Raw genomic sequence first — 17024 nt, 5'->3', positions numbered from 1 at the left:
ACCTCAGGTGGTCTGCCCACCTTCCAAAGTACTGGGATTATGGGCGTGAGCCACCGAGCCCAACCTTTTTTTTTTTTTTTTTAGAAATGGGTCCTCAGTATGTTGCCCAGGCTGGTCTGGAATTCCTGGCCTCAAGTGATCCTCCTGCCTCAGTGTCCCAAATTGCTAGGATTACAGGCATGAGCCACTGCCCCTGGCCAGCAAATAATTATATATAATTATATACAGTGCATATAATGTTCTTAGGTATGTATTAAAATGATGGCTCTATGTAAAAAGAAAGTTTCGGCTGGGCGCAGTGGCTCACGCCTGTAATCCCAGCACTTGGGAGGCCGAGGTGGGTGGATCACTTGAGGTCAGGAGTTTAAGACCATCCTGGCCAACATGGTGAAACCCCGTCTCTACTAAAAACACAAAATTAGCTGGGTGTCCTGTCAGGTGCCTGTAATCCCAGCTGGGAGGCTGAGGCAGGAGAATCACTTGAACCTGGGAGCTGGAGATTGCAGTGAGCTGAGATCGCACCATTGCACTCCAACCTGTCAACGGAGCGAGACTCCGTCTCAAAAATAAATAAATACATAAATAAATAAATAATTTTACACAAGAGAACTTTGCTTTAGTACCACAATCACTGTAAACACAATCTGTAGCCCTTGGTGTTCAGAGTATATTTCCTGTTTTCCAGTCACTGGGCTATTTTGGTTTTATTTCTTATTCATGAGGCCTGAACTATAAACACGAAGTAAACACTAGACTTAGAAGTTGGAGCATTTTTCTACTTCAGCTAGTAAACCTCAACATTTTGGAAATATTTTTCAAGTTATATGTAAATGATCTATTTCTGTCCTTTTTCTCTCCAAAACAAATAAAAACAAAATAATAAAACAATTTGGCTAGTTAGGGTTTACCTGAGGTCAGGAGTTAATGTCCCGTCCCATTGATCCAATTAGAGAATGTTTCACATACCTGTCTACAAATTTATCCTGTTGCAGTAACCAATCTGTTTTATAATTAAGTAGCTTACCAATTATTGCAGTGGCCTGCTCTGCTTCAATTTCTATTAACAAAAAGAAAATGAACTTGTAGCAGTATCTCAGACATTACTTTTCTTTGCTGATAGGAGCCAATTTTGGAATCTCCCCTGTTATAAATAAATGCTGTCAACCCTACAAGGTCCAGGAAAAGAAATTCAGACATTTGATACTTGCCAAACATAGTTTCCACAGCAGATGTGCCATAAGTAATGCTGTTGTTCTCAGTAGCTTCATTCACAGGTTCTGTGATTTGGCTATTCAAAAGAGGAGTTCGCTGGTTTGGGGGAAAGTAGGACTCTTGCAAGAGGAACCTGGGGAAATATCCTAATTATCTGTCCCCAAAGAGAAAATGTTGAGATGTTTTTTGGCAGTGATGCAGGATACTCATTGGCAGTTTTTTTATTCTGAAGGACTGTGTTAATTTTTCTTCTATTTCTCCTTTAACACTTGGCTAGATGATAAATATTGTGGCTTTTCTCTAATTAACTTTTTTTTTTTTTTTTTTTTTTTAGACCAAGTTTTGCTCCTGTCGCCTGGTCTGGAGTGCAATGGTGCGATCTCGGCTCACTGCAACTTCCGCCTCCCTTGTTCAAGCAATTCTCCTGCCTCAGCCTCCGGAGTAGCTGAGATTACAGGCATGAGCCACCACAGGTGGCTAACTCTGTATTTTTAGTAGAGACGGGGTTTTTCCATGTTGTTCACGCTAGTCTCGAACTCCCAACCTCAGGTGATTTGCCCGCCTTGGCCTCTCAAAGTGTTGGGATTACAGGCATGAGCCACCGTGCCCGGACTTCTAATCAACTTTATAAAAAACAAAAACCGCTGCCAAGGCATGCCTGGTATAATTTTAAAAACTGCACCCAGTAGTTTAGTAAATGCAAACTGTATAACTTCCCTACCTTGCAAATTTGTACTTAGCCAGCTATCTGATTTGATGTTAATGTAGAACCAGCCATAAAAAGGCATGTTATTCAGTCGGCTCCTTATTTTCCTGTGACTTTTTTTTTCCATTTAATTTATTATCTGAATAGGTAATACATGCAAATGGTATGAAAATTCACATGGCTTGAGAAGGTATCTCTGTCCCAGGCATTGCTCCTCTGCCCCAGTCCCCTGACCAGCTTGCTACTCAAGTGGACATGCCACTATCCTCCCCAGCTTCCCAGGCGGTATCCCCAGTGATGGGGACAAGGCTGGCACATCACATTTGTTTAATGAATGAATGCATTCAAAACATTCGTGAGTGCCCACCATGTGTCAGGCACTGGGGATCAGCAGTGAATAAAACAAAAATTCCTGACCCCACGAGGCTTATATTCAGCATTGCGAGACAAGCAATTACCAGATAAAGAAGTAAAGAAGGTCGGGCACAGTGGCTCACACTTGTAATCCCAGCATTTTGGGAGGTCGAGGCGGGCAGATCACTGGATATCGGGAGTTCGAGACCAGCCTGGCCAACATGGTGAAACCCCGTCTCTACTAAAAATACAAAAAAATTAGCCAGGCATTGTGGTGGGAGCCTGTAATCCCATCTACTTGGGAGGCTGAGGCAGGAGAATTGCTTGAGCCCGGGAGGCGGAGGTTGTAGTGAGCAGAGATCATGCCATTGCACTCCAGTGTGGTTGACAGAGGGAGACTCCATCTAAAAAAAAAAAAAAAAAAGAAGTAAAGAAATACATTATGTGGCACAAATGGTAAGTACTGTGGAGAAAAATAAAACAAGAAATGGGCTTAGGGACTTCTAGAGGTGGAAGTGGGACTGCCATTTTCAGTGGGTGATCAGGAAGGCCTCATACTGAACATGACATTTGAGTGATCTTTTTGAGGAATTCGGGGAGCCATGCAGAGATCTTGGAGGAAAAGCTTTTAAGGCAGAGGGAACAGCAAGTGCAAAGGCCCAGAGGCCAACCAGGCTGGGTTATTTTATTATTTTTACTTTTTTAGAGGTGGGGCTCACTCTGTCATCCAGGTGGGAGTGCAGTGGCATGATTATAGCTCACCGCAGCCTCGAATTCCTGGGCTCAAGCATTCCTCCCGCCTTGGCCTCTTGAGTAGCTGAGACTACAGGCGTGGTTATTTTAGAAACAGCAAGGGCACCAGTGTAGCTGGAACAGAGTTGCCAAGGGAGAAGTAGAGAAGGACAGTAAACAGATGCGTCAGGACCATGGAGGCCACTGTAAACCATTGGCTTTGACTCTGAGTGAGTCAGGAGCATCAGTGGGTTTACGGTTTAAGGGATCAATGCTCAATACTGCAGCACTGAGAATAGACTGTAAGGACACACAGGAGGTTGATGCTATTGCAGTAATCCAGATGGGCGTCAGTGGCGGGTTGGACCTGGTGATAGCAAGGAAAGTAAAAAGTGCTCACATTCTGGATAAATGTTGAAAGTAGGCTGGGCCTGGTGGCTCACCCCTGTAATCCCAGCATTTTGGGAGGTGGAGGTGGATGGATCACTTGTGCCCAGGAGTCTGAGACCAGCCTGGGCTACACAGAGAGACCCCATCTTTACAAAAAATAAAAAATTAGCTGGGCATGGTGGCACGTGCCTGTAGTCCCAGCTACTTGGGAGGGTAAGGCAGGAGGATAACTTGAGTCAAAGCTGCAGTGAGCTGAGATCATGCCACTGCACTCCAGCCTGGGTGACAGAGAGAGACTCCTCTGTCTCAAAAAAAGAAAAAAAAAAAAAAGGTGGCTGACAGGTGTAGCTGATGATTTTGATATGAATGTAAGAGGGAAAAAGAGGAGTCGGGTTTGACACCGAGGACTTTGACCTGAGCAACTGGAAGAAGGGAGGTGCCTTGGCTGAGATGAGGAAGGCTGTGAGAAGATGTTTGAAGGAAGAGTGGAGATCAGAAGTTATGCTTTAAAAATGGTAAATTTGATGCTCTTGATAGTTATGGGGTGAGACAGAGTGTGCAGCTGGAGAGAAGCCTGTGGTTCACAGGAGAGTTCTGAGCTGGAGACATCAGTTCAGGAGACAGCCATGAGACCCAGTGAGATCATAAAGGAGCAAGGGCCCTGGAGCCCTCTCATGTCTAGAGGCCAGGAAAATGGGTGGGAACCAGCAGACGACACCGAAAAGCAGAAATAGCAAGGTGAGGAAAAAGCCAGTGCGCTGTGTCCCGGAAGTCAGGGGGAGAAAGTGATCAGCTGGGCCCCATGTTGCTAGACATGTTAAGATGCAGTCTGAAAATGGACAATTGGATTGAGCAATCTGGCAATGACCTTGCAATAGGAGAGCTAAACAAGTTTCCAGCCTTGAAATTGTATAATCCTTTTAGTTTTTTGGGTTTTATTTTTATTTTTTGAGGCTGAGTCTTGCTCTATTGCCCAGGCTGGAGTGAAGTGGCGCGATCTCGACTCACTGCAACTGCTGCCTCTCAGGTTCAACCAATTCTTGTGCCTCAGCCTCCTGAGTAGCGGGGATTACAGGCACTCACCAGCTAATTTTCGTATTTTTAGTAGAGACAGGGGTTTCACCATGTTGACCAGGCTGGTCTCGAACTCCTGACCTCAATCCACCCTCCTCAGCCTCCCAGAGTGTTGGGATTACAGGCGTGAGCCACCGAGCCCGGCCTATCCTTTCAGTTTATACAAGCTATTATATTTCAAATTAAACAATGAAGGAAGAGTCAAATAATGCTAAAGCAGTCCCCTCATCAGAGGTAACATGGCACCTCCCACATCGAAGAGCAAGGGTAGGAAGCATGGGGCCCCCCAGCTGTTTTTGAAACTGTGACTGCCCTCATCATTTTTGGGACATTACTTCTACCTGAGGCCTCTTGATTGGAGTCAAAATTGAAACCCAAGTCAGCCTGGTTCCAAGGGCTATGTCCCTTTCTCCTTATGCCATTTTTATTTCTTTTTAGAGCAAAATGTTTTCACCAGCTTCTGGAAGTTACAAATCCATTTTCTTCATCTTTTGCTCTGCTTTAGAAAAATGTGAAACTGAATGGCCGGGCGCGGTGGCTCACGCCTGTAATCCCAGCATTTTGGGAGGCCAAGGTGGGCGGATCACGAGGTCGGGAGATGGAGACCATCCTGGCTAACGTGGTGAAACCCCATGTCTACTAAAAACACAAAAAGATTAGCCGGGCATGGTGGCGGGCGCCTGTAGTCCCAGCTACTCAGGAGGCTGAGGCAGGATAATGGCCTGAACCCGTGAGGTGCAGGTTGCAGTGAGCCGAGATCACGCCACTGCACGCCAGCCTGGGTGACAGAGTTGAGACTCTGTCTCAAAAAACAAAAAGAAGGAAAGAAAAATGTGAAACTGTACTGTAGGGTAGTTTTCTTTTTCCAAACATTTTTTTGTGCTGCTTACTAGTCTGAAAAATATTCTTCTAATCAATAATAATATATTTGAGACATTCATGGACAGGTTAAGAATGAGAGGATCCCTTTGGAAGGAACAAGGCAACAAAGACCCCAGTTCATAGAAGATCATACTTTTGTTAGGCAGCTTGCCTCAAACTTCTCCTGTGATGCTTAGCATCAAAACTGGTGTAAGGTAAATGATTCCTCCTAGTTGAGTCCTTGTCCTGTCCTTAACCATGCATCCCAGATCAGTCCTGTCCATGGTTCTTATTCTTTTTACTCTCACTTAGTGGGATTGGGAGCAAGGAATGCAGATTTTTTTTTTTTTTTTTAACTCTGTTGCCCAGGCTGGAGTGCAGTGGCATGATCTTGGCTCACTGCAACTTCTGCCTCCCTGGCTCAAGTGATTCTCTCTCGTGCCTCAGCCTCCTGAGTAGCTGGGATTACAGGCGTGCACCACCACGCCCAGCTAACTTTTGTATTTTTAATAGAGACGGGGTTTCACCATGTTGGCCAGGCTGGTCTCAAACTCCTGACCTCAGGTGATCCACCTGCCTCGGCCTCCCAAAGTGCTGAGATTACAAGCGTGAGCCACTGCACCCGGCTGGGGTGCAGATTTTACATCTACCTCTACAGGCCATGGATTTGGCCACAGAAATTCACCTGTGGCATATCAGAGTATAATTGGCAGAGTGTTTTCTTTCTTTCTTAATGGTACATAAATTGTGGAGTGTCTTACATCCACAGGCATCTTGGATTTGATGAATTATGATGCTGGCCACATGCAAGCTATCCATGGCCCTATCTAGGCTGTTGTAGGCGCCATACATTTGCTATGCTCACCTGTATCTCTTTTAGTCCCCAGTATGTCATGTTTTTCTTTCAGTATTAGCTACTTATTTTCTTACTTTCCCCATTCATTCCATGAAAATCTTTCTCCATAACTCATTTTCCTTTTTTTGGAAATGGCATTCTGTAAACCAGAGGCATTGCCTTTTATTTCTTCTCTTACTGGATTAATTTTTTTGCCTCCCAGGAAATGAAATTAACTACATTCCATAAAGCCCCGGCCGCAGTGGTGGGGAAGGCAGGAAACACAAGGCAGAAGTCAGGGATGGCGATTGTCTTCCGGGCATGTGCGAACTTGCTGGGGTGCCATGGTGTAGCCCCCTTCCCTCTCTGAGCCTAGGCACTTGTATCAGGGAGAGAAGGCACTGAATTCGCCAGTCAAGGTCCCTCCTGCCCTAATTTCTAGAGTTCATTTGAGCCCCACAAATCCTCACTGGAAAAGAAGTTCTGATGCAACCCCCAGCCTGCCCTGGTGAGGGACAGCTCCAAGACTGTGCTGACCAGAGCAATCAGTGCCTCCTCTCTGGCAGAGTAAATAGCCACAGTCAACGCACCTCCCACAACCACGCTCCTCCAACCACCTTGACTGATCTGTCCTACCTGTCACAGATCAGTGTCTAACATCAGAGAGCATTTCTGAGGTAAAAAAACTGGGAACACAGGAAGGTGGGCACAAACTTGAAAAGCCAGAGGGACAGACCCCACTGTAATTGTTTACTGTCTGTCTCCCTCAGACTGTGTCCCGTTCAACCTTGTGCCCACCCCCACTGCTGCCCCACACTTGGCAATCAACTGCACAGAACAGGTACCCAGGAAGTGCCAAGGGAGTGAATAGTTCAGATGTGGGCGTGAGAGAAGTGCCCAATGAGTTCATTCATTGGAAAGAAGGAAATTATCTGATGCCACTGTGGGGGTTAGGGAAGACCTAAGATTCAGCACACCATGCTAGGAAATGCCTAAGAAACACAGGAGGACTGTGGCAGACGTCTGCTGTTTCTGGTTTCCAGCCTCGTTGTCCCTGTGTGTTTGCCTCCCAATTTTCTTTGAATTCACCACCTCTCCCCACTCTAGTCAACCCATGCGAGTCTCCCTTTCAAATCAACCCATGTGAGTGACCCCAGCAAGAGGTCCTGCCAGTGGCAACAAGGCCCACGCCGCAGGGACAGACATGTTATAAAGTTTGGGCAAATGAGGGTCCTCCCTAGGACTCTTGCTAGAACTATTGGGATAGGCACACTTCCCACAGTGTCTCCAAACTTGGAGGAGCAGCTGGCGGCCCTTTCATCACCACAGAGAGCCCTAGCCCAAGAATAAAGCCAGCCCCAAAGAAAGCCAAACCAAGAGATGGAAGGAGATGGTTTCCTGAGGCCCTTGTCTGAGTCCCTCAATCTAGCCATGCATGACATTCCCTAGACTTTTCAGTAAGGTGTGCTAATCATTTTCTTTTTCACCCCAAAACCAGTTTGAGTTAGATTTCTGTCACAGGCAAGCAAAAATGTCCTAATACAGGCAACAGATTTTTTTTTTTATTAATTGGCTGATTTGCTGGGCATAGTGGCACACACCTGTAGTCCCAACTATCTGGGATGTGGGAGTACTGCTTGAGTCCAGGAGTTTGAGACCAGTCTGGGCAATATACGAGACTCTGTCTTAAAAAAAAAAAAAAAAGAAAGAAAGGAGGCTGGGCATGGTGGCTCACTCCTGTAATCCCAGCACTTTGGGAGGCTGAGGTGGGTGGATTACCTGAGGTCAGGAGTTCAAGACTAGCCTGACCAACATGGCGAAACCCTGTCTCTACTAAAAATACAAAATTAGCTGGGCGTGGTGGTGCATGCCTGTAATCCCAGCTACTCAGGAGGCTGAGACGGGAGAATTGTTTGAATCTGGGAGGCGGAAGTTGCAGTGAGCCGAGATCGTGCCATTACACTCCAGCCTGGGCAACAAGAGCAAAACACTATCTCAAAAAAAAAAACAAAAAACAAAAAACCTGGTGTGATTCCGTCCTGCGCAGCTATTCTCCCTGTTTAGGGGCTGGTGCAAAGGATGAATTGCACATTGTTGAAGTAGAGGCAATGAATTACAAAGGCAGTCCAATTAAAGTAACACTGGCAACTTTGAAAATGTCTGTACAGCCAAAGGATTCCCTTGGGGGCTTTGAAATCACACCACCAGTGGTCTTACAGTTGAAGTGTGGTTCAGGGCCAGTGCATATTAGTGGACAGCACTTAGTAGCTGTGGAGGAAGATGCAGAGTCAGAAGATGAAGAGGAGGAGGATGTGAAACTCTTAAGTGTATCTGGAAAGCGGTCGGCCCGTGGAGGTGGTAGCAAGATTCCACAGAAAAAAGTAAAAGTTGCTGCTGATGAAGATGAAGATGATGATGAGGAGGATTTTGATGATGGGGAAGCTGAAGAAAAAGCGCCGGTGAAGAAATCTATACGAGATACTCCAGCCAAAAATGCACAAAAGTCAAATCAGAATGGAAAAGACTCAAAACCGTCAACACCAAGATCAAAAGGACAAGACTCCTTCAAAAAAACAGGAAAAAACTCCTAAAACACCGAAAGGACCTAGTTCCATAGAAGACATTAAAGCGAAAATGCAAGCAAGTATAGAAAAAGCGCATTGAACAGTCCTGGGCACTACTGGTAAATTAAGCCCAAAGATGGGGAGAAAGGAAAAGGAGAGACAAATATAGTCCATACTGAGTGTCATCAACAATCCAGACTGAAGTCTTCTATTTTAATTTCAATCCCCTTTTCTGATTTGCCACCCATGCCTCTTCAGGCTGGAAATAATCTCACGCTTGGTTCCCTAAAGCACTTTCTTCTGACTGCTGTGATTCAGTGAACCTTGCCCTTTCCTTTCTATTACTTGTGCATTTGCCTCACCTCTGACAATGTTTTAAGTCGCCTTTGTATCTCCTTAGCTGCTTAATAAATATTTGAATGAATCAAAAAAAAAAAAGGAAAGAAAACAGAAAAAAAAGATAAACTGGCAGATTTGAAACAATTGTAGGTTTAAGAGGAAAAACTTATAACAAATAGCTGGGAATGATACCATCAGAGATGAGCTCAAGAGCAGTGGTGGGAAGAGGCCTGCTGCCAGCGCCACCCCCGCTCCCGCCCTGCTGGTGTGGTCACAGCAAGGGGCTGCAATGGACTCCAGAACATTCCTATCATCCTGATGAAGTCAGAAAATAGAAACCTCACTCTTTTGTCTTCCTGTTAGCAGGTGTTTGGAAGCCTTCAAACAGTTTCCAAAAGTCTCAGCAAGCTGAGGGCAGAGGCTCTCGGAAGCCCACGGGGGATGTTTGGCACCTGTTTTGCTGGTAAAACGCGAGGAAGTCCATATGTACTCTTGCCACCCCCAGTGTGACCAGAGGGAAGTTTCTCCCCTCTTTACGTTGTAAATGTCTTGCATAATTTAGCCCTCTTTTCCTAGTTAAACGTTACCCACAGCTGCCTGCTAAATGGAAAAATGACCAACAAATCACCAGGCAGGTATGTGTCCATGAAGAATTTCCCACGAACCAGCAGGGATGTTGACCTCTCATTTTAACAACCTGGGGTTGTGAGACCATAAAAATCACTTGTGCGGGGAGGGGGGGGGGTATAGGGTTGCAATTAATTGTTCCTCACAGATGCTACTGTGTCAGGAAGTGAGGGCTTTCTCTGATGATATAATGACCTTCATTCAGCCACCAGATCCTTTAAGCAGGTAACACTAGCCCAGTGGCAGAGTTTTTATTGTTTCCTTTCAAAAGCCATGTTTTCGGAGATTAAAAATTTGTTCTGCTTGCATTGAAGTAGGCCTTAAAAACAAAACAAACTTTTTGTTTGTTTTTGAGACGAAGTCTCGCTCTGTCGCCAGGCTGGAGTGCAATGGTGTGATCTCAGCTCACTGCAACCTCTGCCTCACCAGTTCGAGCAATTCTGCCTTAGCCTCTCGAGTAGCTGGGACTACAGGCATATGCCACCATGCCCGGCTAACTTTTGTACTTTTAGTAGAGACGGGGTTTCACCACGCTGGCCAGGCTGGTCTCAAACTCCTGACCTAGGTGATCTGTCCGCCTTGGCCTTCCAAAGTGCTGGGATTACAGGCGTGAGCCACGGCGCCTGGTCCAAAACAGACTTTAATATCAGTTTATTGCACCTCAGCCTCTCAAAGCACTGGGATTACAGGTGTGAGCCCACCATGACCAGCTGTTGAATGAATTTTGACAAATACATACACTTGTGCAACCAGCCCCACAATCAAAATGCAGAATAATTCCATCACCCCAAAGTTCCCTCATGCTCCTTTGCGGCCAATCTCCTCCCACAACCCCTGGTTCCAGGCTACCACTGATCTCATTTCTGACCCTATAGTTTGTCTTTTCTATAACTTCTTTTTTTTTTTTTTTTTTTTTTTTGAGACGGAGTCTCGCTCTGCCGCCCAGGCTGGAGTGCAGTGGCACAATCTCAGCTCACTGCAACCTCCCCCTTCCAGGGTTCAAGTGATTCTCCTGCCTCAGCCTCCCAAGGAGCTGGGACTACAGGCGCCTGCCATCACGCCTGGCTAAACTTTTCTATAATTTCATATGAATGGAATCATACAGCATAGGCTCATTTTTCTCTGTTTCACAGACCATCATCCATGTATCAGTAGTTCTTTTTATTGCTGGGTGAATGAAGCACAGTTTGTCCATTCACCAGCTGATAGACATTTTAATTGCTTCCAGTTTTATGCTATCATTAATAAAGCACTTATAAATATTCATATACAAGGCTTTGAATGAACATATGTTTTTATTTCTCTTGGATAAATACGTACAAGTTGGATCTCTGGGTTATATGATAAATTTATACTAACTTTATAGGAACCTGCCAAACTATTTCCAACAGCAATGTATGGGAGTCCCAGTTGCTCTACATCCTTGCCAATATTTTGTATAGTCAGAATTTTCAATTTTAGCCATTCTGGTGGGTGTTTAGTGATACCTCATTGTAGTTTTAATTTTGGCCTCTCATTTGACAGAGAATCATAGGCAGAAGAGTCAAAGCTTGGACTTCGCACCCATGGTCTTTTGAAGGCCACAGGCAGGGAAGGCAACGCCCATGCACCCAAGTCAAAACATGTGGAGAAAATCTTACCCTGTGGAGGAAAAACCCACTTGTGGATTTGTTTCAAAACTTAGTTTAGATCTTTTGAGTTTTCACATTCGTGTGAGATGTGCCTCCCTCAAACCTTGTTACTACCTTGGCACATTACATATCTGATGTGAAAATTAAATAAAAAAGAAAAGAAAAAAAAAAGTTTATGAGGGAAACTCATTACCCACCTGTATTGTAATGCAGATGAATCTCCTAGAGCATCTAAACATGCGGCTTTTCTGGTTTTGAAAGGGGAAGAGCTGGCTTGGAGCGCCACACACTGGGCCACGATCTTGACCTCAATCTCGTCAATCCTCCTGGGCATTTCTTCAGGACCGTGGTCAAAGAACAGATAAATGAACAGTGTGTCAGGCACCGTTCCACACATTGGTGACCTGGGCCCTGTCCTTATAGAGCTTACTATCCCATGAGGAAGGCAGATGCCAAACAAGTGATTATAAGTTGTGTGCTATGGAAAGCAGGCGCAGTAAGCCAGGGGCACATGATAAGGGGACTTAACCCAACCCCAGCGGCAGGAAAGTGCCCAAGCCTTCCAGGAAGGGAAAGAACGCACACAAAGCTCTGGGGAGGAACTGGCAGTGTGAGTTAGAGGAAACCAGGGAAGTCCAATATAGTCACGGCCTAAGAAAGAGCCTGACAAGAACACAGAGGCCCAGGCTCATGGCAGCAGGATAGGGCCTGGGCCTTTGTTTTTTCCCAAGTTCCCAAGCTGTCCTGATGGCAACCAAAGTTTAAGAACCACAGCCTCAGAACAATCCTCCAGGCTACCTCTCCTGCACCAAACACAGCCCCTGTTGGATGGAAGTTGATTCCTCCAGAGGGCCCTGTCTTAAGCCTCCACGCTGTGCAATTCTCTATCACTTCTTTAGTCTTTTTTCAGATGGTGGGTTTTTCACTATTATATGGCTTTATTTACTTTATTTATTTATTTATTTATTTATTTTTGAGTTGGAGTCTTGCTCTGTCACTCAGGCTAGAGTGCAATGGCGTGATCTCTGCTCACTGCAACCTCCGCCTCCCGGGTTCAAGCAATTCCGGCCACAGCTTTCCGAGTAGCTGGGATTACAGGCGCCTGACACCATGCCCGTAAAATTTCTGTACTTTTAGTAGAGACAGGGTTTTGTCATGTTGGCCAGGCTGGTCTTGAACTCCTGACCTCAAGTGCCTGCCTTGGCCTCCCAAAGTGCTGAGATTACAGGAGTGAGCCACCATGCCCAGCCTATTTATTTATTTATTTATTTTGAGATGGAGTCTCGAACTGTTGCCCAGGCTGGAGTGCAGTGGTGCCATCTCAGCTCACTGCAAGCTCTGCCTCCCAGGTTCACGCCATTCTCCTGCCTCAGCCTCCCAAGTAGCTGGGACTACAGGCGCCCGCCACCACGCCAGGCTAATTTTTTTTTGTATTTTTAGTAGAGACAGGGTTTCACCATGTTAGCCAGGATGATCTCGATCTCCTGACCTTGTGATCTGCCCACCTCGGCCTCCAAAGTGCTGGGATTACAGGCGTGAGCCACTGAGCCTCAGCCTATTTATTTTTTAAATCAACTTTATTTAAGTATAATTTACAAACAGTAAAGTTTTACCAATTTTAAATAAAATATTCAATGGGTTTCAACAAACCCATACAGTTGTAAAACCACCATTACTCCGACCATCACTCTTGTCCCTTTGCAGTCAAGCCCCTTCCCCCATTCCCAGCTCCAGGTAGCCACTGATCGGCTTTCTGAAACAACGGTTCTGCCTTTCTGTTCTTTCTTGTAAACACAGTATGTGGTGTTCTGTGTCTAGTTTCTGTCATTTAGCGTAATGCTTTAGAGATTCATCTATGTCACCTGTATCAGTAATTCATTTTTTAAAATTTCTAAGCAGTGTCCCACTGTATCGATTACTAAAATTTGTTCACCAATTGGTGGGCATTTGGATTGTTTCCAGTGGTTGGCTATTAGAAATGAAACTTTTGTGAAAGACAAGTACAGGTTTTTTTGTGAACGCTTCCATTTCTTGTGAGTAGATAACTCAGGAGTGAAATGCTAGGTCATAGGTATGTTTACTTTTTTTTTTTTTTAAAGATGGAGTTTCGTTCTTGTTGCCCAGGCTGGAGTGCAATGGTGCCATCTCGGCTCACCGTAGCCTCCACCTCCTGGGTTCAAGCGATTCTCCTGCCTCAGCCTCCCCAGTAGCTGGGATTACAGGCATGTGCCACCACGCCCGGCTAATTTTGTATTTTTAGTAGAGACGGGGTTTCTCCACGTTGGTCAGGCTGGTCTTGAACTCCCGACCTCAGGTGATCCGCCTGCCTCAGCCTCCCAAAGTGCTGGGATTATAGACATGAGCCACCGTGCCCGGCTGGTATGTTTATAAGAATCTGCCAGAAGCCAGGCTTGGTGGCACGTGCCCATAGCCCTAGCTATTCAAGAGGCTGAATTAAAACCCAATTGTGTTTGAATAAAAGCACTGTCAGGCCAGGTGCGGTGGCTCACACCTGTAATCCCAACACTTTGGAAGGCCGAGGCAGGCAGATCACTTGAGGTCAGGAGTTCGATACTACCCTAGCCAACATGGAGAAACCCTGTCTCTACTAAAAATACAAAAATCAGCCGAGCATGGCGGCACATGCCTGTGGTCCCATCTACTCCAGAGGCTGAGGCAGGAGAATCGCTTGAACTTGGGAGACGGAGGTTGCAGTGAGCCAAGATTACGCCACTGCACTCCAGCCTGGGCAACAGAGTGAGACTCAGTCTTAAAAAAAAAAAAAAAAAAAAAAGCACTCTCACTGCAGAAAGGAAAATAGGTTGAAAGGGACCAAAGGCCAGTTAAGCATCTTTTACAGTAATTTAGGTTGGAGGCTTTGAGAGGGAGTTAGAAAATCTCTGGTCAACATTTATATCAGTAGACAAAGGGGCTGCAGGAATAGGGATAGGAAAGAATAATTTACCTTTGCATGTGCTGAGTGCACAGACGAACTGTGAACTTGACCCGTGTTGGGCTGTGAGTGAGTCACAGAGCCTGGCAAAGATCTGCTCCTGACTGTGCTTGGGGACCGGGGATCCCACCAATGGGAACAGATGGGAACAAAGACAAGAGATAGTTCTGTAACCACCAAGAGGTTCACCTTGCCCACTGCCTAGACAGAGCCGATTCATCAAGACAGGGGAATTGCAATAGAGAAAGAGTAATTTACGCAGAGCTGGCTGTGCAGGAGACTGGAGCTTTATTATTACTCAAGTCAGTCTCTCCAAGCATTCGGGGAGTGGAGCTTTTTTTTTTTTTTTTTTTTTTTTTTTTGAGACAGAGTCTCGCTCTGTCGCCCAGGCTGGAGTGCAGAGGCGCAATCTCGGCTCACTGCAAGCTCCGCCTCCCGGGTTCATGCCATTCTCCTGCCTCAGCCTCCTGAGTAGCTGGGACTACAGGCGCCTGCCTCCACGCCCGGCTAATTTTTTGTATTTTTAGTAGAGACGGGGTTTCACCGTGTTAGCCAGGATGGTCTCGATCTCCTGACCTCGTGATCCACCCGCCTCAGCCTCCCAAAGTGCTGGGATTACAGGTGTGAGCCACCGTGCCCAGCATTGGCCATACAGAACTTTTAAAGATAATTTGGTGGGTGAGGGGAAGCCAGTGAGCCAAGAGTGCTGATTGGGCAGGTCAGAGATGAAATCATAGGGAGTGGAAGCTGCTTTCTTGTGCTGAGTCAGTTCATGGATGGGGACCACAAGATCAGATGAGCCAGTTTATTGATCTGGGTGGTGCCAGCTGATCCATCAAGTGCAGGGTCTGAAGAATATCTCAGGCACTGATCTTAGGAGCAGGGTAGGGAGGGTCAGAATCTTGTAGCCTCCAGCTGCATGACTCCTAAACCACAATTTCTAATCTTGTAGCTAGTGTTAGTACTACAAAGGCAATCGTAGCTAGTGTTAGTACTACAAAGGCAATCGTAGCTAGTGTTAGTACTACAAAGGCAATCTAATCCTCAGGCAAGAAGGAGGTCAGCTTGGGAAAGGGCTGTTACCATCTTTGTTTAAACTATAAACTAAGTTTCTCCCAAAGTTAGTTTAGCCTATGCCCAGGAAAGAACAAGGATAGCTTTGAAGTTAGAAGCAAGATGGAGTCAGTGAAGTTAGATCTCTTTCACTGTCTCAGTCATAATTTTGCAAAGGCAGTTTCAGTTCTTATCTCCTTGGCTGAGACCAGGAAATATATTATCACAGGAATGGAGTTGTAAGTAGTGGCTGGTTGTCTTTTGAAATAACACCATGTCACAACAGCCCGGCCCATTCAATTATTATTAATTTACAAAGCAGCTAATCTTGATGGGCACTGTCAGATATGGGTATGGATATGGGTGAGACACTTACCCTTCCTTCAAGTTGCTCATAGTTTAGTAAGTGAGCAAACTGACTGTGCTGACTTTGGTTTTTTTGTTTGTTTGTTTGTTTTGAGACAGAGTCTTGCTCTTGTCTCTTGTCGCCCAGGCTGGAGAGCAACGGCACAATCTTGGCTCTCTGCAACCTCCACCTCCCAGGTTCAAGTGATTCTCCTGCCTCAGCCTCTCGAGTAGCTGGGATTACAGGCACCTGCCACCACGCCTGGCTAATTTTTGTATTTTTTTTTAGTAGAGACAGGGTTTCGCCATGTTGGCCAGGCTAGTCTTGAACTCCTGACCTCATGATCCGCCAGCCTTGGCCTCCCAAAGTGCTGGGATTACAGGCGTGAGCCACCGTGCCCAGCCCCGACTGTGGTTTCTAACACTGTCTCTACAGGAAGCCGTCTCTCTAACAGTCTCTCAGATCTTAACCTATTTATTTGTATCCCCTTACTGAGTGGGCCCAATACCTGTGAAGGGCAGCTGTGTAACAGCATCACCACAACTCTGTTGTACGAGTTGAAGTTCATTGCATTAACTTTGAAGGATTAATTAATATAGTGTCTCTCTTCCAGGATTCCTATAGGGCATGCTGCTAAGGGCTCAGGCCAGGAGTGGGCTCCATCCTCAGCTTTTTTTCAGAAGCTACAGAAGCAACTGTTTTCACCCCCATACTCAGAGCGAGTGAAATGGGGGTTGCCGGAAGAAAGTGCTTCACGACGACAGAGTGGTTATCAAAATATGCCAATCAGCCACACAGCTCCCAGCTCACCAGATTTGTCAAAGGGCCAATCAGCTCTAAGGGTTTCTGTGGAGAAAAATGCTCATTTATTGGGAGACAGAAAGGAGAGCTTTGGCTGAAACCACTTTGCCTTCACCAGCAACTTTTTAATCCCTTTGTCTGGTGCATGAAATCAGTTCCCAGAACACGGAGGTTATTAATAACTGTGGGACCTTTTCCCAGTCTCCAGATCAATTGGCAGAAGCCTCTGGTTATTTCCTTCTGGATGCTTCTATTATTTGGAGCTGAGAAGTGACCTCCTCCTCAAAACCTGTACAGATTTTCACCTGGCTTGGGAATTACACAGTCACCCACCAGCCCCCAGCCTTGCCTCCTCTCCTCTCTTCCCTGGCTGGGCTGGCTCGGTGCAAGGCTGGTGTCTTTGCTTCCACCGAGAGACTACGTGCTGTCCAGTGGAGTCCAGCACGTGCCTCTCTTCCCACTGGTTCCTCACTGCCAGGTGAGGTCCAGGGCGTTGATCCAGATCCATGGAGCCAGCCTGATGTACAATGAGTCACTCTGAGCTGG

At 46.0% G+C, this 17024-nt stretch overlaps 1 protein-coding gene and 1 pseudogene across 1 annotated transcript; both read left to right on the top strand.

The window, feature by feature from the left end:
- The first annotated feature begins 7959 nt into the window (after positions 1-7959).
- Positions 7960-9793, top strand: LOC100609552 (nucleophosmin-like). The gene has a single exon (XM_063790386.1). The coding sequence runs from the start codon at positions 8273-8275 to the stop codon at positions 8753-8755; it is 483 nt and encodes a 160-aa protein (XP_063646456.1). The 5' UTR covers positions 7960-8272; the 3' UTR covers positions 8756-9793.
- A 1555-nt stretch (positions 9794-11348) lies between these two features.
- LOC112208534 (small nucleolar RNA U13) lies at positions 11349-11462 on the top strand (annotated as a pseudogene).
- Positions 11463-17024: the final 5562 nt, after the last annotated feature.

Source organism: Pan troglodytes, chromosome 13 (genome assembly GCF_028858775.2).
Source record: "Pan troglodytes isolate AG18354 chromosome 13, NHGRI_mPanTro3-v2.0_pri, whole genome shotgun sequence".
Lineage (NCBI taxonomy): Eukaryota > Metazoa > Chordata > Mammalia > Primates > Hominidae > Pan > Pan troglodytes.
This window is presented reverse-complemented; position numbering and strand designations above follow the sequence as displayed.